Raw genomic sequence first — 13,377 nt, 5'->3', positions numbered from 1 at the left:
TGGAACACTGGCAGATGGTAAAATAATCCATTCAGAGCTTCCTTTATGCCCCAAAGAAGAACCAGTAAAAATGCTTTCAGTGACTTCTTCCCCCATCCCCACCAATAGCATCTAGGTTCCTGTCTCTCCTACTCCCTCCTTCCCAATTGAAAGATCCCAATATAGTTGCTGGGTCTTAAATGAGCCCAAATGCCACCAGGACTCCAGAACCAGAAATAGACATCACTTTGTACAAACATTGCAAAAACCGAGTGACTGCCAGCTTCTTGATAGCAAAGAATTTAGACCATGTTAGATAAGTTATCCACACCTGTAGGAAGGCCAATCTCTAATGTGGTGGAAGACTACTTACATTACCCTCTTTCCTCAGAAGCAATAGCCTCTCATTTCTTCATTATTCAATCCTTATTATCCAAACCAAGGTTCCTGAAACACCTGCTTTCTCAAGGCTCACCCTCCTCCATATCCTCATCCACTTAATTTAGGGTGATTCCCCCACCATATATGCCAAGCAAAGCCCCTTCTGCCAGTATACCTTTTCTGGCCAAAGTACAATTACCTAAAGTTGGAAATTTCAGCTAATGTCCCAGCATAGCTTCTCAGTCACTAAAATAACAAAATAAATGGCCAATTTCCTGAAAGATTATAATTACTCTCTGGGAGGACATAACACAGTCTCTCTCTTGCACACTTACATACGCTCATTCAAATCCATCCTTCATATTCACTCTATACACGTTTATCATTTCAAGACACTAGCAAAAGTAGTCAGAACTGTGTGAAGAGGGGAGGGCTGAGATTAATGCATAGATGCCCAAAGAAATGTCCAGGACAAAGATATCTCAGAGGAAGATGCCCCTCCAGAGCTCTAGAAATTGGCTGAGACAACTTCAAAACCCAGTGTTTTCAGATGCTGCTCACAGCCTCCAGTGCCTGAATAGCTCTGGCAAAAAAAAAAAAAAAAAAAAAAAAAAAATCCTAATGTAGCAGCCAGCTGTCTGGTAATGAGCCTCTCCACACTAAGCTAGGCTGATGCTGCCTATCCCGATGAAAGACTTGCAATCTGTCACCTGCTAGTACTGGAAGTCTCTTCTACTGATAAGATCTGCCAGGGTTTGTGTTCCATAAGCATTGCCTTCTAGCAACCTGGGTCATCTCCCCTCTACCAGGTAGTATCAAAATAAGGAAGTCAAAATTTAGTTCTTTAAAAAAATGATTGGTTTTGAATTTTCATTTGGGGGTTTCCCTGTGGGGTCAAACCATTTTAAGTGATACATTCAAAGTTCTCCACATGAAAAGTTGCTTAAAGATCATTAGGACCCTGGGCTAGGCCCTGAAGAAGAGGCAAAAACAAAGCAGCACTTGCCCTCAAAGAACTTACTTTCAAAACCCCACAAAAAAAGAACCTCCAAGTACAAAACTGAAAAGGGATTTCCTAGGCTGAGTTGGTTGTCACTTGGGTTTCTTAATGCTGATATAAATTCTTCTTTAAAATCCAGATTTTTTTTTTTTGCTTATTCAATCATTTCAGACATATAGAACTCTTCATGATCCCACTTGGAGTTTTCTTGGCAAAAATACTAGAGTAGTTTTGACTTTTTCTTTTCTACCTCATTTTAAAGATGAAGAAACTAAGGCAAACAGGATGAACTGATTTGCCCAGGGTCACACAGCTGAGGTTGGATTTGACTTTTTGGACAGGTCTTCCTGACTCGACACTGGCATTCTATCTTCTGCATCACCAACTGCCCAAAAGCCAAAATAAGACTAAAAAAAATAAATCATACCTGTCAACATGTTTATATATTTCCAAAATATCCTCTCAGGAAAAAACTCATTCAGATCCAACTCTTTAGGACCATATTGGCAAACTATCCAAGTTTCACTGAAATTTTTAATAGAACAACTTGGTAATGTTGATTCTCTAAACTTTCTTTCCAAAGAGGTGTAATACAGAGAAAAGTTCAGGCAGAAATCCTCTTAAAACTGAGAAGACAAAAGAATTGAAGGAGATGCATTCATCTCCTTCAATTTTTCTCTTCCTATAGAAAACTTTCCCAAGTCATACCTCTTAAACTTTGAGACAACTCTCTCTCCCTCCATATTGCCACCTGAAGGGGGCCTTCCGAAAGGCATTCCTTCATTCAAAATGTAGGTTCTTTAAAAAGTCTATTGGGTGGCCCAGCCAAAGTCCTTCAGACTGCAAGATTCTGAATGCACCTGGACTAATCAAAATTTTTGTCAATAACCTGGGTATTTAGTTTCCAGCCAATCAATCCAACTATATTCTTTTTCTAAAACCCTTACTTTCTGTTGGATATCTATAGAAATCTGATTATTTATATGGGTTTGCTTTTTATCCTATAACTTTGCTAAAGTTATTATTTCCTCTAGCTTTTTAGTTGATTTTCTCAGATTCTCTAAGTAGACCATCATATCATCTGCAAAGAGTGATAGTTTAGTTTCCTCATTGCCTACTTTGATCCCTTCATTTCTTTTTCTTCTCTAATTGCTACTGCTAGCATTTCTAATAATTTAATAGCAATATTAAATAATAGTGGTGATAATGGGCATCCTTGCTTCACTCCTGATCTTATTGGGAAGGTTTCTAACTTATTCCCACTGCAGATGATATTTGCTGATGGTTTTAAATAAATGCTAATTATTTTAAGGGAAGGCCCTTTTATTCCTATACTTTCTTTAGTGTTTTCAATAGGAACAGGAGTTGCATTTTGTCAGACTTTTTCTGCATCTATTGAGATAATCATGTGATTTCTGTTAGTTTGATTATTGACATGGTCAATTATGTAGATGGTAAAACCCTTACTTTCTTATGAATTTTATTGGTTCCAAGGCAGAAGAGAGGTAAAGGCTAGGCAACTTGGGTTAAGTGACTCACCCAGGGTCACATAGCTATGAAGTGTCTAAAGCCAAATGTGAACCCAGATCTCCCCTCTCCTTTGCCTGGCTTTCTACTGAGCCACTTAGCTTACCCTTCAACAAACTGTACTCTACTAATTGCTGGGGCTACAAAGTGATGTGACCCCAACACTAAACCCAAGAGGTGAAACTGGATTTTGAACAAATCAGCCATATTTTGACTTTGTTAGATAAATGAATTAATCTTTACCCTATAATCTATTCCTCTGGCAAAATATTCATTCATTCAATAAACATTAAGTAACTACTATTTCCTGGATACTCTGCTAAGCCCTAGGAATTCTAATACAAGGAGAGTTTCTCTGTCCTCAAGAAGCTTAGTTTCTACTAAATCCTACTTTAATAGAATTGTTTCAAATCTATTTTCAAAGAATAAAGTCCTACCTGATATTATAATTTACAACTAAATTGCACAATTTTTCAAAAGCTCTGGATGAAGGAAAAACCCAATCTTGCTAGCACTCCCTCATGTTAAATTCTATTAGGCAACATCCTGGAAAATAGTGATTCTGAGATCAGTGTAGAATAAATAAATGGTCTCATATAAAAAAGGCACGATTTTTTCTAAGCATTCAGAAGAGGAATTCAGGAGATACAAAATGATGTGTAACATCAGAACGGTTCCTAAATGATTTTTGTCCTCACAGGAATTTGGTTTTGGGAAAATCTGTGGGTTAGTAAGTCAAGAAGGGAACTCTTTGTTATTTTGTATTCTGAACTAGAATATTTTTGTCCCCATCTTTCCTCCCCTTTCTAGAAGGAACTATAGAATACCTTCCGACATTAAAAAAACAAAAACAAAAACAAAAACAAAAACCTTTACCTTACTTCTTAGAATCAATACTAAGTACTGGTTCCAAGGCAGAAGAGCAGTAAGGGGTAGGCAATTAGGGTCAAGTTACTTGCCCAGGGTCCCCTAGCTAGAAAGAGTCTGAAGCCAGATTTGAACCTAGGATTCTCCCATTTCTAGGCCTGGTTCTCTAACCACTGAGCCACCTAGCTGCACCCAGAACCCTCTGAAATTTTTTAAAATCTCTCCTGGCACCTAATAATATCAACAGTAATCATTTACATAGTGTTAAAAGGCTTTTCTCAGAACAACTCTCTGAACTAAGTGGAACAGCTATTTTTTCCATTGTACTAGAAGGAAACCAGAGGTTCAGAGCAAGTGAGTGATTTTCTTATGGGCACAGAATAGATTAAAAAAAAGTATTAGGGCCAGGATTCAAATCCAAGTCTTGAACTCCAAGGCCAAGGTTCTTTCTATTACACTGTTCGCTCAGGCAAGTGCCTAATAGTGCCCTGCACAGAGCAGGTGTTTAATATATCTGTTGTCTGATGAATGAATGAAACTCCAAGGAACTGGTGAAAATGCTTCCATTGTTCTGAAATGGTGTCCATTGAACTTTGTTTAAAATAAGAGACCACTGAGCTGAGACTTGGAAGCCTTTTTGTTACACACAGATTTATCCTTGGGGTAGTGCTTGTTTAAATAGGATCTGACCCCTATTCCTAACCTTTTATCGATAAAGAGACATTAACCAAACCAATCCCCTCTCTATCTAGAGTGACAGGAACTTGGGGTGTCTCCTGTTTTATCTGTGTCTTTTTAAAAATTAACAAATGCTAAACATTTCTTTAGAACTTGAAGAGGAGTAAGGGAAGGAAGTTGAGCTGAAGACCACAAAGGATCCCTTGGCTACCACACAAAACACCATGGTACTGGCAGAACCCCTGAAAGGTCAAGGACCTACCTCTGGCTCCAAGACAGAAGTGAGAAAATCTAACCAACACCACCTCAGATCCACCTTTTGCATCCAAAGTATGGTGGGCAGGGAGAACTCAGGGCTCACTTATTTTTGTTTGCTTAAAATGTCCTTTGGGACATAAAGGGCAGGGCCTCTCTGTTTGGAGAGGACTCAAGACTATTCATAAACTGACCCTGTTAACTATTAATGATTCCATATGTGGGTCATATTAAGGTGTTCCAGTGGTGGCGTGATAGGATGAACCGGAAAGATCTGGTCCCTACATAATTTTTTGTTTTTCTGCTTCAAAGGTTAACTCTCTTTCCCTTTCCCCCAAATGATTCCCACATATACAGCTTGACTAGTACTCAGAAAGCAACCAGTCATTGGGTCTTTCCTCAAAAGGATTCCAGTTTATCCATGCTATGAGTCGAATCTGAAGATATAACCTAACAGTGTTATTTTGTTTTTTCTGACCCCAGCTTTGGATTTCATTCATGTAGGAACTCTTGGAGCCAAAAGTGCTTTCACATTGCTAATGAACAATAACTAGACTTTTTAGGAAATTTGTCTGGACCCAAAGGACTAGGAGGTTTGATGACTTTCTTGGTCACAGATAGCTAGCATAGATCAGGGCAAGGCTTGACCATAGGCCTTCTTCTTGAATCTGAGGTCAGTCTGCCCATCTAGCCACATTGCCACTCTGCCTTAAGAGGACTCAAAGGACCAGAAAAGGAGGTGAGTTAGTAGTCATAAGAAAATTGTGTGTGTGTGTGGGGGGGTATTTTAAAAACCAGAGCAAAGTCACCAGCATGGGTCCATTCTGGAAGATTTATAGGTAAGGCATGGACAAGTATAGCACCAGATGAAAAGTCCTAGAAACTTCAATCTATAAGAAAGAGTAGTCCTAGTAACATTGAAGTATGACTGTCACTCTACCCTTCCCCACTCCATGTACCTCTTAATTCTCTCTCTTCCTATTTCCTATCTTCTCTCCTTCCACTTCTAATCCTCCCTTCTTTTCCTTTTTACCTCTATTTTCTCCCCCCTCCGCCTTCCATTTCTCCTTCCTTGCCTCTATTTTAGACATGGCGATTATCAGACAGGCATTTTATGGCGATCTCAAGGAATGCAAGGGCTAAAGAGGTTCCACAGTAGCCCAAAAGGAAACCAAGGTCAAGATCTCCACTCCACACATTAAAGAAACATGGGTGAGAAAAGAATGGATTTGGTTTGGAGCAGAAAAATACAGCCCCCCCTTCCCTAGCACCCCCGAATATATCCCTATGGCATCCTCCCAGGAATGAGAACTTTGCTTATTGGGGGCTTATAGAAGCTTAGTAACCAATGAGCAAGGAGCACACACAACCAGACAGATTTCGAGGTTGAAGGCTTGGGGGGAGGGGGGAGCATGGAAAGGGGAAGGGTTAGTTGCTTCAGGGCAAGCAGTTAACTAGCTTTCCAGGAAGCTCTCTCAATCACCACAGCAAACTTTGCAAGGAAAGAAAAAAGACCCTAAAAGACAGAAATAAACTTCTCTTCCCAGACTCTATCACTACTATTCTAAGCCTGAGGTGTGTCTCTCTGACCCCACTCTTACCAGAGAGGCTAGGAGCTCTCTGCCACTCCTCCAAAGAGGGGAGCGGGAAATCGACCCCACCCCCATCTCGGAGTTTTTTTTTCCCCTCGTCTGGAATTTCCAGCACTGAGCTGACTTGTCTGATTTTTCAAGTCTCCCCTGCTGCTATTTTTTCCTTCTCTATTCTTTCCCCAACCCCTCCCCACCCCACCACCACCACCACCACCACCAAATTTTAGCCACACTTTCTGGAAGACATTAGCCACAATTTAAAACACTTTTTAAGAGGGATAAGGGAGGAAAATCGAAGTTTGAAGCTTCCTTTAAAAAAAAAAAATACATTGATGCATTATCCACCACCCCCCAAAATGGTAGAATACTTCTCTCCACCATATTTTTCTGTCATTTTGAATCGACTAGCAAACCTAAAAGGTTTTTAAATCTCTTCCAAAAAAAAAAAAATGCTCCCCTTTTTAACTAGTTGGCTCCTCCCCAAACACCCACCCAAATAAATTCGATTATTTGGAAATTAATCCATATTGGGGGAAATTTTATAGACTAAGCCCTTAAAAGTCTTACTGAGATCCTTACACTTCAACTTGAAAACACCCATTCTAAGAAATCATGTTCTACAAGATACAATGCCTTTAAAACATTCGGTTGAGGATAGCTAATAGCTCTTTGAATACATGAAGATAAGAATTACAATTTATCCTGTTTGACCAAAGTTCTCCTTCCAGGAAACAGAGTAACATTTTATTTTTTTTTTCTACTTTGTATAGAATTATTAAGGGCTAGTAATCCCGAATTCTTTCAAGTAAGAGTCCTAAAAACAAAACAACTATGCCCTAGGAAAAGCTAATACCAAACATTTGTCACAGGTAAGGATTTCAAAGGCCATGTTTATTAACTGATTAATTTTCAAAGCACCATTGCAAATTTCTAAGTGGAAATTAAGAAAAAATAAAGTTTAAGCCTGACTTTCAGCTATATTTCCCAACAGGGGAGAAAACAATTATAATCTTCTCTGAGATTCAATTCAACATACCACCTGCCCCTCCCCAAGCATAATGAGTAATGAAATCTGATTTTAATTTTTGGGTTTTTTTTTGTGTGGTTTGTTTTTTTTTACTAAAAAATATCAGTTTTGACTTTTGTGGATTTTTTTACTTTAAAAAATAATCATCAGATGAAATTTTTATTTTCAACAAGAACTGTTCATTCTCCCCAGCTAGTATATTATTCTCAAAAATAATCACTATTTTGCCTTAAAAGCTCCTCCCTCAGCTTTTTTGTCTTTTTTCATTACTCTGGTTAATTTTTGTTGTTGTTTTTCATTCATTCATTTTAACCCCAAACCACAAGTCTTTTTCATTAAAGACAGACCCATTTCAGAAGGTGAACTTTCCTGAGCCTTTTTTCAAACCTTTTTCTAACCTAATTATTTCTTGTAGGTCCTTCCTCAAATCTTTTCAAAAATAAACTTCACACACACACACACACACATACACACACACATACACACACACACACACACACACACACACACACACACACACACACACACACACACACACACACACACCCCACTCTCAACACTTCCAACACAAAAAAAACTTTGGACAAACATGAGACACCCATTCCCAAGTGGGGATTTTAAGAGAGGAAAAAAAAAACCAACTAGTCAAAGATTCAATTGTAGAATATTTTCTCAAGTTAAAAAGAATTTATTTTTAAAGGACTCATACTTATTATGAATTACAAATAAAGATTTTTAAATAGTTAGCCAGGAGTCTCAAAAATTTGTTAGTTCAGCTAATTTTAGCTTTACTTTGAGAAATAATAATCAACAATTAACCTGAAGAAATAACTCTTCTAAGTTCCACATACCAATAAAAATATGATATATATGCTTTTTTAATTTTTTCTCACAATACTCTCTACATTTATCAGTTGATGATCTCTTTTAAGTCACATTCCTCCAGAAGACACACTTAAAGATAACAATTGTTCAATTCATTGAAAAAGCCAGTCATTTCACCAAATAAGTAGCAACTTTCCCATGGAATTTAATTATTAATTTAACAATTTCAATTTTTTTCAGATGTTTCAAATTAAAACTCTTTCTACAACTGCTTGAGAAAAAACTAATTTTTCCCAAGTGTTTTCTCCTTGTTTTATTCTATTTGACAGTGACTACCATAAAAACACAATCAATCTTGGTAAACAGTCTTCTAACTTTAATTATGAACAAGGAACTGAGGAGGAAATCAAAATATAGAAAAATAAAAATTTTAATTCATCTAATTCAAATTTCTTTAGACTTAAGAAAATAAATTCAAATCAATTACTATTTTTATTTTGATGTATGGTTCTCAATTCCCTCATTTTAAACAGGTACAAATTAGTTCTCATGTGGCTAGAAATTTAAAGACCAAAATATACTTCAGAAATAGCTCTGCTTAGACGAAATTGAAGCAGTTACACAAATCTTTGTTTTTGCCCTCAGTAAATTGGGGAGGGGTTAGAGGGTTTCTAATTAAGACATAAAAAATAAAAAATAGAAGCTTATTCAGAACCTGGTATATCAACAAGGAATGTAGTAAGAATCTTTCACTCTCATTCTCACTGCAAGTTTCTTTTTCAAAGGAACAGATTATCTGTATACATACATGGTTGTATGTTGTCTAGATAGAACATGCTATATTTAATTAACTAGCTCTTATTCTATAAACCCACATTACCATAAAATCCAGTAACTGAAGAAATACTTTTCAGAAACCAACCAAGAATGTACATCTTAACCATATGATTTTTTACAGAAAAATGGCATCAAAAACATCTTGATTTTCTCAATAGGAAAAGTCTCATTTTAGAAAAATGAACTGTACAGCCCCCAAGGAAAAAAACATGATTATGAGCTTGAAATTACATGGGAAGAGGTAAGTATACAAAAGAGATCCATCAGGAAGGAGAGGAATTGTTACCCCAGTCCTCCCCAGCCAGTCCTACAACCTTCCACCCACTCAAAAAATTTCATTGCACATTTCAAAAGGAGCAAAAGGGGATAGTAAAGGCGACTTGGAAAAAACAGATGGTTAGGGGGTAAACAAATGCATACCCCTTCAGTGAGAAAAAAAATCTAAATGTAATTAATTTATTATCTAACATCTTGTATTCCTTTGAATTTCCAGAAGAAAAAAATGGGGGGGGGGGAGCGGTAAAATTAGGGGGTAAGAAGCAGTGAATTCCATCTCCATTTTTCAAAATTCCAATTATCTAATGTTTCAAGCATCCTTCAACCCAAATCTCAGATTACACAGGGCACTCCATAATCTATTGGAGTTTCTTCGTATGTATTATTGTGTTTTTTCTTCCCAATCTCAAAGACTTTTAAATACGAGATTTTTTTTTTTTAACCTTGAGTTTTAGTGCCTCTTTTCACTTAACTCTAATTGTATTTCCAGATACCAGGGTATTGAAGCCAATAGAGATTAAATCACAGACTCTATAAACATGTAACAAACCACATTGATCAGCTCTAGTTACCACGTTACTTAAATAGCTGAAGTGAAATCACCCAGTAGATTTTTGGCCCCATGGTTAAAACCTTTTAGTTCCTCTTAACCCAGAAAGAACAGTCATTCATCCTCACCTTCCCACCCAGAAAAAAGCCAAGAATCACACAACAGAAATCTTGCAAAGAGAGGACACAAATTAATCGGGCAATCCAGCCAACTAGGGGAACGAGGGTAACTTCCCTCCATCACCAAGAATAAGAAGGGGGGGGGGGTACGAAGGGAAGTCCATTTTGAAAGAGAGAAAGAAGGACTTTGCCTTTATCCTTTCCCACCTACAGTTCAAGTAGAGGAAAATTCTGAATCTACCATGAACAGGATTTGAGGGAGTGTGTGGGGAGTTGTTCCTTCTTCACTAAGAGGAAAGGAAGGAGGGTTAAAGAACACTACTCCCTCCTCTCCATTCATCCAGGCAGTTCTTGGCCCTCCAAGAGCCCTAGCTCGCTGCCTGAGCACAAAGCTCTCACCCCAGATGGTCCCCTTGCAACAATAGACTGATGGGGGTTGGGGGTTCCGAAAGGATAGTAAAGCAGTAGCATATTTTTTCAAAAATCCAGAGGGGTGGGAGTGTGAGGAAGAGACACAGGATCAGGGTCTATGTAAACTGGCCTTAGCCTGACGGTAGGATGAGAGACAACCATCTTAAGAGGCATTCTTTGGGTGAAGGAATGGGGGAGGGTCTCGTCCAACTTCCTTCTGAAACTAGGAGGGTATCCTCCCCCACCCCCAAGTAGAAATATGGTCTATGTTGAGGAGGTGGGGGAGAAGCCCTATAGGAAGTTGTATGTTTATAGTACCTAGAAATCAGGAACTCTTGCAAACTTAGAGACCTTAGATCTCCACAAAGCATGGGCCCCATTCCCTAAGCAAACTCCTCAGGCTTCCTTTATTTGGCTGTTTTGATTCCCTTTTACTTTCCAAATCACTTCTTCTATTCTACCCATGCCTCCAATCTCTTTTTTTCCAAAACAAACTGTAAAACACCTTCAAACAAGTTAGCAACGATTTCTCACTAGCCCCCAACAAGCCAAATAGAAGGAGTAAGCAGAAGATGTCCTTCTATCTGCCCATGTGTATATTTATATAAAGGCCCCTCAGCCCCATGGACTTCCTCCCAAGGGTATGGGTTTTCCCTACCTTTGTTTTTTGGGGACAGAATGTTCAATTTCCAGTCTTTTTCCCTGCAGTTCCACTTTCCCTGAAGGGAGGGGAAAAGAAAGAAAGAAATCAGTCTTATTAGTGGAGATCTGCATGGTGAGGTGGAGGGTCTGAGAAACAAGACCAGGAGGGGGAAATGACCAAAGAGATTGAAGGATCCATTAAGTAGATTCCTATGTGGAGTGGGAAAAGAAAGGGAACGTTGGGGAAATAGTGAGGAATTGTGGTGTCTAGGATTTTTTAAAATGGTATTAAAACATGGCTCTATGGTGCTTTAAGTCCCCCCCCCTTCCTCAGGGCTTGATTATGATAATGAAGTGCATTTACTTCACCCCCAGAGCATAAAGAAAGAGTGAGGAAAATTCACTCTCTTCATTTCTCTTCCAAGCCAGTGTTGGTTGGAAAGGTGGAGGGGGAAGCGAACTTTATTATTCAGTTAGGCACAGGGCTTTGGGGAAGACTGGTGGGGGTTGGGGTGGGGGGCGTTGTAGTGGGTGGGATCCCTTGCACTGTTCTGTTAGAGGGGACGGGGAATCACCCAGAAAAGGCTTCGAGGGTTGCGGGAGCCTAGGGCCTCCAGCAGCCTCGCCGCCTTCCCTTTCCCTAGTTTCTTGTCTCCAAAGGCAGCATGGCGACTACAGTGCTGCTTTCTAGCTCCATCACACGCCCCACTTCAGAATCAAAATGGCCAAAGCCCCTTCCCCTGGGGCCAGGACGCCCTCCCCATTCTGTCTCACCCCACATCCGCCTAACAGCCTATGCTTACCAAGGAAAATGGGGTGAGGGCAGTCGGGGTGGGGGAAAGCGGGAAGCTCAGGGCCCCCCTCCCTGCCTCGAAGGGCCTAGGAATGGAGGGGGTGGGGGCAGGGAGTGTTTAAACAGAGGACCCATCCTTCCCAGGGAGAGGGAAGCAAAGCTGGGCAGAGAAACCACGACCTGTTAATGGGTCCTTTGAATCCCTAAAAAAGGAGGGCTTCCCACTTCTTTCAAATGAGGGGGTGCCCGTCCCGTCGTGGAGCGAGGTAGGGGGTGGAGCAAGAAGATTCTAGGCCAGCGCCTCCAAAGTGACTTTTGCCTTTGTGGGAAACCTTAGGACTAAAAAGGACAACCTGATTTTTCCCCAAGACGAGACGTCGAAAGAGGTGGCCGTAGGCTGAAATCCGGGCCCTAGCCGTAATCTAGCGAACTGAGACTGGGCCGAGTAAAAGGGGTGGGGAGAAAGGGCGAGGAACCGCGGGTATCTGGGTGGGCCTGGCGAGGGGAGAGGTGTGAGGGGCTAGGGGTGTCCTTTCTTACCCGAGAAAGTTTCGATGGCTTTCATCGCCCAGTGTTCGTCCGGGCAGTCCACGAAGGCGTAGCCGGATTTAACCAAGAATTGGCCGCTATAGGAGATCTTATGCTCCGCGAACACTTTCTCCAAGTCCGCTGGGGTGACGCTCTCGTTTAAATTGCCGATGTAGAGTTTATTCATGGTGGCGGTTTTGGGGGGCTGGAGGGAGTCCCCCGGATCGCCAAGCCAAATGCGAAAAGGCGACAATCCTAGGCCGAGAGGTAGGGGGAAGGGGGGAGAGAGCGCTAAACTTTCTTTCCACCCCACCCCTAAAGTTGTCCGAAGCCGAAGAGGGGCGGGGGAGAGGGCGGGGAGGCCGGAGGGAGAGGAAAGGGGAGGGGATGCAGCGAGGCGGGGGTGGGGGGGTGACTTTTTAGGGGCGGCCGGGAGTAGGGGCCCGGTGGCTAAAAGGGAGGCGCTGGTAGCGGCAGCGGCGGCGGCGGCTTCCCTTTCGACTCGAAACCCCAGTGAGCCGAGCTCCTGTGTCACGTTTCTCCCCGGCCGCCCAGGCGCCGCCTCTAAATAAAATCTACTTGGGGGAAAAAAAATGGAGCGGAAAAAAAAAAAAAGGCGAAGCCACGTGGTGGAAGCCCCCACCCACCCGGGAGGGGGAGGCCTCGACGCCGTCAGCCCCCTCCTCCACTCTCCACCAGGCCTAGCCCACCCACCTCCCCAGTCCAGGGGCTCGGCGCGCCCCCAGGGCTAGACTAGCGGGGGGTGGGGGGGGGCTGGAGCCAGGCTTCCGTGGATCTCCGCGCCCGCTCCCCGAGGAGGCTGGAACTTGGGCCCCTAGGAGTGGGCCCCGCCCTTGGTTACCCACCCGTGATGATCGGAGCTGGCAGAGAGAAGGGGATCCCTGCGATCTCTTGGGATCCGGTGCTGGGTTCTTTTTAATTCGTTTGTTTTCTCTAGGTTTTTCGTTAAGGATTTGGTTGGATTTTTTTCTTATTTCTTTTCTTTTTTAGTGTTTTTTTTTTCTTTTAAATACATTCACCGCCTGCCTGTGTTTCTAGCTCCCCATAGGGGGTGGGGTGGGGGGAGAAG

General features: G+C 41.3%; 1 protein-coding gene across 1 annotated transcript in view; it reads right to left on the bottom strand.

Moving 5' to 3' along the window:
- The window catches only part of IGF2BP1 (insulin like growth factor 2 mRNA binding protein 1), a 63,103-nt gene extending 50,629 nt beyond the window's left edge, over positions 1-12,474 (bottom strand). The window contains exons 1-2 of the mRNA XM_044675115.1: positions 12,300-12,474; positions 10,983-11,043 (exon numbers count right to left, since the gene is read on the bottom strand). Coding sequence (XP_044531050.1) covers positions 10,983-11,043; positions 12,300-12,474 — 236 coding nt within the window. The remainder of the gene's footprint in view (positions 1-10,982; positions 11,044-12,299) is intronic.
- Between the last annotated feature and the right edge of the window lie 903 nt (positions 12,475-13,377).

Source organism: Gracilinanus agilis, chromosome 4, assembly GCF_016433145.1.
Source record: "Gracilinanus agilis isolate LMUSP501 chromosome 4, AgileGrace, whole genome shotgun sequence".
Taxonomy (NCBI): domain Eukaryota; kingdom Metazoa; phylum Chordata; class Mammalia; order Didelphimorphia; family Didelphidae; genus Gracilinanus; species Gracilinanus agilis.
This window is presented reverse-complemented; position numbering and strand designations above follow the sequence as displayed.